Source organism: Ambystoma mexicanum, chromosome 7q (genome assembly GCF_040938575.1).
Source record: "Ambystoma mexicanum isolate Mex_15411 chromosome 7q, UKY_AmexF1_1, whole genome shotgun sequence".
Classification (NCBI taxonomy): domain Eukaryota; kingdom Metazoa; phylum Chordata; class Amphibia; order Caudata; family Ambystomatidae; genus Ambystoma; species Ambystoma mexicanum.
Window position 1 is genome coordinate 1,125,000,797 of NC_090941.1, and position 7,585 is coordinate 1,125,008,381.

Here is a 7,585-nt window from a genome sequence, read left to right on the forward strand (position 1 = left end):
CCATTTTTAGCTAGATGAACAAGCAACAGCACAGTGCCTTCTTTAGAAGCACTTTCAGAATCTGCAGCCAAAAGCAAATCATCGACATACTGAAGCAGTGTACAAGTAGGTGGCAATTCAAGGGTGTCGAGCTGCTCTTTCAAAGCTCTACTATAAATGCTTGGACTTTCAGTATACCCTTGAGGTGCCCGAGTAAATGTAAATGAACGTCCTCCCAAGGGGAACGCGAACACATATCTACCCTCCTTGTGTATAGGAATGCTAAAGAAAGCATTCTTTAAATCCACAACACTAAAGTGTGTAGCCGTAGCAGGGATCATTGTTAGTATCGTTGTTACATCAGGCACAATTGGAAATTGTGGGGCGACAACTTTGTTAATAGCACGAAGATCAATTATGAACCGGTATGGGATTGCATTGTCACCTTTCTTGTATACAGGCAAAATCGGGCTGTTACATAAACTACCTGCAATCTCCTCAATCACCCCTCGATGCACAAAATCGGAGACAATGCACTTCAAAGCACGCTCGCCCTCAACTGATATTTTATACTGCGGAATGCGTGGTAATTTAACTCCACGTTTCAAAGCTATTTTAACGGGCTCAATCTGTAGTACCCCGACACCATTGTCGTCAACTGCCCATAAACATTCCGGAACAACGCTAAACTCAGGAGGCAATGGTCGAATCAGAAACTGAGAATTGGTAAGTTGCTGTGGTGAAACCGTCAGTCGTACTCCATCAGAGGAACAATGAATTACTGCATTCAATTTCTTCAACAGATTTAACCCCAGCAAATTCTCTCCACAGTTCAAAGTCAGAAGGAAGGGACAATGGTCCGTAAAGGGACCCAAAGAAACAGACACCAGTGAAGAAACCGGACAAACAATTGGTATACCAGAAAACCCTACAGAAACATTTGTTTGACCTGACAGTGGAATGTTTGGAACCCAGGAATGATCAATGGAGCACTTCTGTGCTCGAGTGTCTATCAAAAACTGGTGTTTCCTATTCCCCACTAACAATTCAACGTAGGGACCTTTCTGATTAACGGGAATAGGTGAAGGTTTCAAACCCTGCTTCGGGCAGTCCTAACGAAATAAAATGTCATCGGAAGGAAGCTCTTCAGAAAGGTAGGCAGCAGAAGGGTGATCAAATATGTTTCTTGTGTCCACACTCGAAGTCTGATTTTCCCGTGAAAAAGGTTGCTGAGGATCTTGTGAAAACTGACCTCTATCAGGGCCCCCTGCTCCAGGGCGACTTCTAGGTCGTCTACCCATACTCCCAAATGCATTGTTTGACCTTTGTCAAAGGACGGGGCACTGTGCTCGCCAATGAGCTTCCTGGTGGCAATAGGCACATTGATTAATATTCACAGAACCCAAAGGAGCGTTTCCTTTTGGGACATACTGACCTCTGGTCTGTGTCGTACCTCCTCTGGGATGTCTAACAATTTGTTGTAACAATACTTTAGTCTTCAGATCTCCTTTCCTCTTCTCTATTTTCTCCTTTTCATTATAAACACGGTTCTCATAATACTGAGCCATGTGCAAAACTTCAGATTGAGATTTCGCCTGCCAAGCGCTCTCAGAGGACATAATCTGTGACTGGATGTCGGGCAACAATCCACGTACAAATTTGTCCACAAACAACCTTTTCCCAGACTCTGTACCCAAGTCCTGTCCACTGAAGTGAGAGAATACCTGTTCGAATCTATTAAGGAATTCGGTGGCGCCTTCAGTTTTTCCTTGAACACAGGCCATAAGCTTGTCCCAAATAATTCTTTTCTCTGGAATTATAGTTTTTAATTTTGCGACAATTCTATCAGGCAAAGTAAGTATTACCTGAGGTGGTTTCTCACCAGCTGGTCTTTCCCCATCAAACCTAGTCATGTTAGCCCACATATCTCCCAACCCTGACACATCGTCTATTGTCCGAACCTGCTTCCATAAATCTACGGGTAGGAGTACAGGGAATAGCAAGTCAATATCACTTAAGGTGAACACAGAGGACTGCAAAATGGACTCTATCTCTTTGTAAAACCCTGTCGGGTTTTTCCTGATATCGGGAATTGATTGTCTAATAGTGTTCACTTCCTGTCGTGAAAATGGGACGTGAACAAATTGCGATACATAATGCGCAGGGATATCCACAGCGGGTGCACCAGTCCCAGCATTAGCGGGAATCTCAACCTTTGGGACAAATGTCGGACGAACCTCTCTCATAGGCAACTGAGATATAGGTAACTCCGACCGCTTACTAAGCAACAGAGCCAGGTCGAGCGCTAAGGCAGTCGAAGAAGTGTCGGGTGAAAAAGCCCTTTTACAAATTCCCAATAACTCTATAGGACAACTAACCTTCTTTCTTACACATTCTTCCTGCAGGTAAAGTACCATTACCTGAATCACCTTCCTTTGCATTTCTACTGTATACTGACTATACGTGTCATATACTTCATCTGGCGGTATCGATGAATCCGAGATTCATTGAATCGCATCTTTGGTACAAATTCGTACTTCCTCAGGTGTCGATCTACGACACGGAAGGAACCGTTTCTGCACATACATACTGTCGTCTTCATCATCCTCATCTCGTTATTTCTCAAAGTTCCTCCTATACTCAAACAATCTTTCAACATGACCATGTACTTTCTCCTCTGTGTCCCTCAAAAGTGCTAAAGCATTTAGATCCCTCACCCCTTGTGGGAGATCTGAATTTCGTAATCTACCCCACATCACACATAAATGAGTCCCCAAACCTATGATAAAAACATTTTTCTCAGGAAAACTGTTCAAATTTGATAATGTGGAAAAAACATTAACTTGATCACCTTTCTCCATACAGTGCTTAGCCCATGCAAATAATTCTCGTTTCTTGTCTGCAGAAACTGTATTACGAGTGACAATCTTGACCCCGCACCCTGATCAACTTTAGTCAATACAGAACCACTCGGGAGCGGAGGTGCAGGTAAATTCAATAAAGGTGCAACTATCGGCGCAGGAGAAAGGGGCGGCGGGATAGGTGGAGGAACAACAACTAGAGGACTAGGAACAATAGGTTGTACAGGGGGAACAGGAATAACAGCAGGAACAACAGCAGAAATGGGCAGAGCACCAGGGAGAGGATCAAACGGAGGTGGCGCAGAGGCACCAGGCCTGTGTTCGTTTAACAATTTTTCAATAAATTCTTCAGAAACATGGAAATCTTTAGAGGGATACATTTTCTGGATTCTGAGTGAAAAAGCCCTATCCATATTTTTAACTGACTTCTACTTTTAAGCTGCTGCAATGCTTCTTCTTTTTCCAATTCTGCAAAACATCAAAGGCTGCAGGTCTGGCCTTCTTTTTTAGCAAGACCGATTCTAGGTATTCAATACGGGGGATCTCAAAACTACCATTGATTGGCCACTGAAATTCGGAGGCATGTCTGGTTTGTCTGTGCCAAATATCATTAAATACTATACTTCCAATGCCATACTTACAGTACATAGTACATGCCGGCGACCCCTCCTGTGGTGCCGGGCGGCTAAATTCCAAAGATTGTCGATCGCTACGGAACAGAGCCCTAAAGCAGCTAGACAATTTCCCAGGCATTTCACAAAAAATTGGTGTTACCTGGTGAATAATTGTGTCTGCAGATACAATACGCCAAATTCAAATTGTCAGGGTTAAATTAAGAGCCGGGTCACAACTGCACCTGACCAAACCTAAGGAGGACCGTACGGTTTACCAAAGAACTTACCTAACGAATTTTACCTTGTGTTTGGTGGTTTCGACAAATCTGCCCGCCTCAAAAATGGACCCTCGTCAAGATGCCGTGTCAGACCACACGACTATCGTCCAAGGATCGGATCGTGCAGCGCTGCCGAGGTATCGCGTCTCGTTCGGTCGGGCCCGCAGTATCACACCGTCCGATCCCGGTTCGATAGTCTGCGTCAACCTTCAATGATCTGGCATCAATCTTGAGGGTCTCTATTCGGGCGCCAACTGTGAAAACATAAAAATAATATGAGGCCGGGAAGCCCAAAAGAAACACACCAACACAGGATACAAAGAACATACAAGTGCTTTATTTAAAAGCTACAACAGTTACCAAAGTCAATTGACAAACGGATAGCTATTCGGCTCTCAGAGTAACTTAACGAACTTCAACGAAGGTTCGATGCATTAGTAAGAGAGACCGTACATTGGAATACTTGGGCTTTTTATATTGTTTGTCCAGCCCTTGCCCAACCCCCTCGCGGGTTAACCATTCTAGGGATCGGGCCTATGGGTTCATAGCCAGGTCAATCCTATAATATATGCATTTTGATTCGTTTCGCTGATATAGTTGTACATTTACACATAGGTCAGCAATAGGACAAGGTCTCAGTTCGCGACCCCAACAAGTGGCCTGCAGGCATATTCATTATTCGTGTGTACGGAGGTCACAACGGCCAGAATCTTACTCAGAATGTCATTCGGCCTCCATTTTGATGTTCAGGGTGACTTCCATATTACAAGAGAACCTAAAATGGCGGCCTAATCCAAGATGGCGACTTACATTACTTTCTCTAAGGTCAAGACCTTGCCGCGGAGTTTGTTCGCATATGATGTTTTAGACAACTTGGCGTAGGCCAATACACATACAATTGCTGCGATAGGAGGCATAATATTGTTTCAATTCCGACAATGCTACTGGATTGAAACCTCAACTGATATCAGTATGGTTAAGCCCCGCCCTTAAAAAAACATTGCGTCCCCACAGCTGATAGCATGTGAAATTCCTAAAGGAAGTAGAACAAAGTGTTTAATGGGTGTAGTTAAGTCACAGGCCAGCTGTTCATATTAAAGACATATTACACCTGCAAGAAGCAATACTTACTACATGAATCCCCAGAGGAAATTAGGCAATGGCAGGGGATAAGCATCTAACACAATCTGCATTGATGGAAAACAATAATGTTCTTTGGTAGAGTATTGGTTTACTTATGTCATCATTTAAAGGCACAGAACACTTCATAAAATGGAGGCTGTTTACTGCGCATTAATAAGACTAGGCGATGTTGAGCACCTAATTTCCATCTGATTCAGCTCCAGAAATTTGGAAAACTAAACTGTACGCTTCCCCTAGTGGATGCAAATCCATCAACCCAATGCATTGCTAATCCCACTGTCTTGCAGAATTGGAAATTTCTTGTATGTTAAAATTAGGAGATTGGATGAAGGAGCCAATCCCCGAACCCCCCCCCCCAAGGCACGCCCGGCCACAAGACAATTAGCCTTAAAAATTTACTTCATACTAACAGAGTAAAATACCTCGCTATTGACGTATGATGATTGAATGTAACACTAGCCATCCCCGGCTCCATAACATTGCATGGAATGCTTTACAAACAAGTTTCTTAATATGTTCAATTAACAGGGAAACACAACATGTTTCTTAATATTGTCAGGTAAGCGGGAAACAATTTCTTACCCAAAGTTATATCAAAAATAAAAATGGCAAAAGATGTGCTCTGTAAATCCCAACAGTGTGATCGGGCAAAACATTACCTACAGCCTTATTGCCTCCTACTTATCTCCAATCTACCCACACTCTATGCCCTCCCAGTTCTACCTACCCCAACCTCATGGGGAGTAATGTCACTCTGAACCACCCGAAGCTAAAAGGGAAACCACATTGATCTTTCAAAGTTCTCGTTTTACTGAAGGCCTAGACAGCTTTGGACTTTCTGGCCCTCATTCCGATATGGTGGTAGTCAAGGCGCTATTTGTGCCATGACTGCCTCCCATACCGTTACCGACTTCGGTTTGGTTCAATGGGGACTTACCGGTCCATTCCGACCTTGGAGGGACTGGTAAGTCCCCATTTACCAAACGATTCCCCATTCCCATTTGAGCCTCAATAGGGCTCAAATGGGAATGGGGAGGGCGCAAATAACGGGCCAGCGTATGCAAAGCCCGTTATTTGCACCCAGGTCCCTTAACGGGTCCCGTCCTTAACACCTGGTCAGACCAGGCATTAAGGAAGGGACCCGCTAAGGGACCTCGTAGTAGGGCGGTAAGGGATTACCGGTACCGGTCTCCTTACCGGTGCCCAGTATCCCTTACTGCTCTACTCGGAATGAGGGCCTCTGTCTTAAAGTGAGTTGTCAATATCTGATTTTAGTTGCTTAGTGCATTCTACCAGTTAGATATTCTTTTTTGTTGTTTTCAGGCCTCAATAAAATAATGTAGCACTTGGGAAAGAATATGCAGCCGAGCAGGCCAGCGCTGGAGCACAGGATGGCAAACACCTCCACGGCCACCATGTACTTCCCGCGCGTGCTCAGGTACGCTGGTATGAAGGAGATCCACACACTGACAAACACCAGCATACTGAAGGTGATCAGCTTGGCCTCGTTGAAGCTTCCAGGGAGATTCCTGGAGAGGAAGGCCACGATGAAGCTGACGGTGGCGAGGAGGCCCATGTATCCCAGCATGCAGTAGAAGAAGATGGCGGCCCCTTCATTACACTCAAAGATGATCTTCTCATTATAAGATTTAAGGTTCATTTCTGGGAAAGGTGTAGACTTCAGCAACCAAATAACACAGATAAGAAGTTGTATTAGTGAACAGGAGCTCACTATGGACCAGGGTGTCTTGGATCCCAGCCACTTCCTTGCAGGGCTGTTGGGATGTGTCGCCTTGAAGGCAAGGACAACAATGATAGTTTTTGCCAGAACAGCTCCAATACTAAAGGAAAAAACAACCCCAAAGAACGTCTGCCGGAGCATGTAGGTGACTTTCCTAGGGTGGCCGATGAAGATGAAGGAGCAGAGGAAGCAAAAGATGAGGGCAGAGAGGAGGAGGTAGCTGAGCCCTCGGTTGTTGGCTTTGACAATGGCTGTGTGTCGATGCTTGATGAAGATGCATAGGGCAGAAGCATTGAGAATGATCAGGAAGGCAGCAGTGCAGGTGAGAGTGAGACCCAGGCTATCTTCATAGGAGAGGACATCCATCCCTTTGGGAACGCATTGATCATGTCCATCATTGGACCATTGCTCCTCCGGGCACGACATACATCTTAACGAGTCTGAAAAGAAAGAAAAAATGTTTAGTTAGTGCATTCAGGTGTTAGTTAATCATTTATTAATTCTCTCACTTTGTAAAGCACCAAATACTGTACTTTGCTTCTCGACCTCCCCAAAGAGCTGCCGCGAGTCACTGATAGGGTGGTGAGTGACAATGTTTCATCCCAGCCTTTCAGATGGTTCTACATGGATCCCAATGATTGGAGACTTTAACTGGACCCAAGGAGTGTTGTAATATGATTTCAAACTGCAAATACTTGATTACTTACTGGACATTTCTTCCAATTGTTTAGTGCCAACTTTGAGACAGGAATATTTTTTGGTCACAAAATTAAAAAAAAATGTGTGATTATTTCTTATGTACAAGATCAAAAAATGTCCTCTCATCCTCGCACTTCCTGAGTCAGCTACCAAAGCAATAAGGCCATTTCAATGCCCAGATCCACAAAGCAAGGGAGAGAGCTATGTAGCAAGGGAGAGAGCTATGTAGCAAGGGAGAGAGCTATGTAGCAAGGGAGAGAGCTATGTAGC

The 7,585-nt window shown here is 44.4% G+C and overlaps 1 protein-coding gene across 1 annotated transcript; it reads right to left on the reverse strand.

Annotated features, from left to right (window-relative positions):
* Positions 1 to 6,154: 6,154 nt before the first annotated feature.
* LOC138528216 (vomeronasal type-2 receptor 26-like) lies at positions 6,155 to 7,042 on the reverse strand. Its single transcript, XM_069639672.1, has one exon. It carries the CDS (start codon positions 7,040 to 7,042, stop codon positions 6,155 to 6,157), a length of 888 nt encoding a protein of 295 aa, XP_069495773.1.
* Between the last annotated feature and the right edge of the window lie 543 nt (positions 7,043 to 7,585).

Bases quoted from the DNA above. Each gene is read 5' to 3' on its own strand.
- LOC138528216 (XM_069639672.1), bottom strand. From the start codon at position 7,042: ATGTCGTGCCCGGAGGAGCAATGGTCCAATGATGGACATGATCAATGC.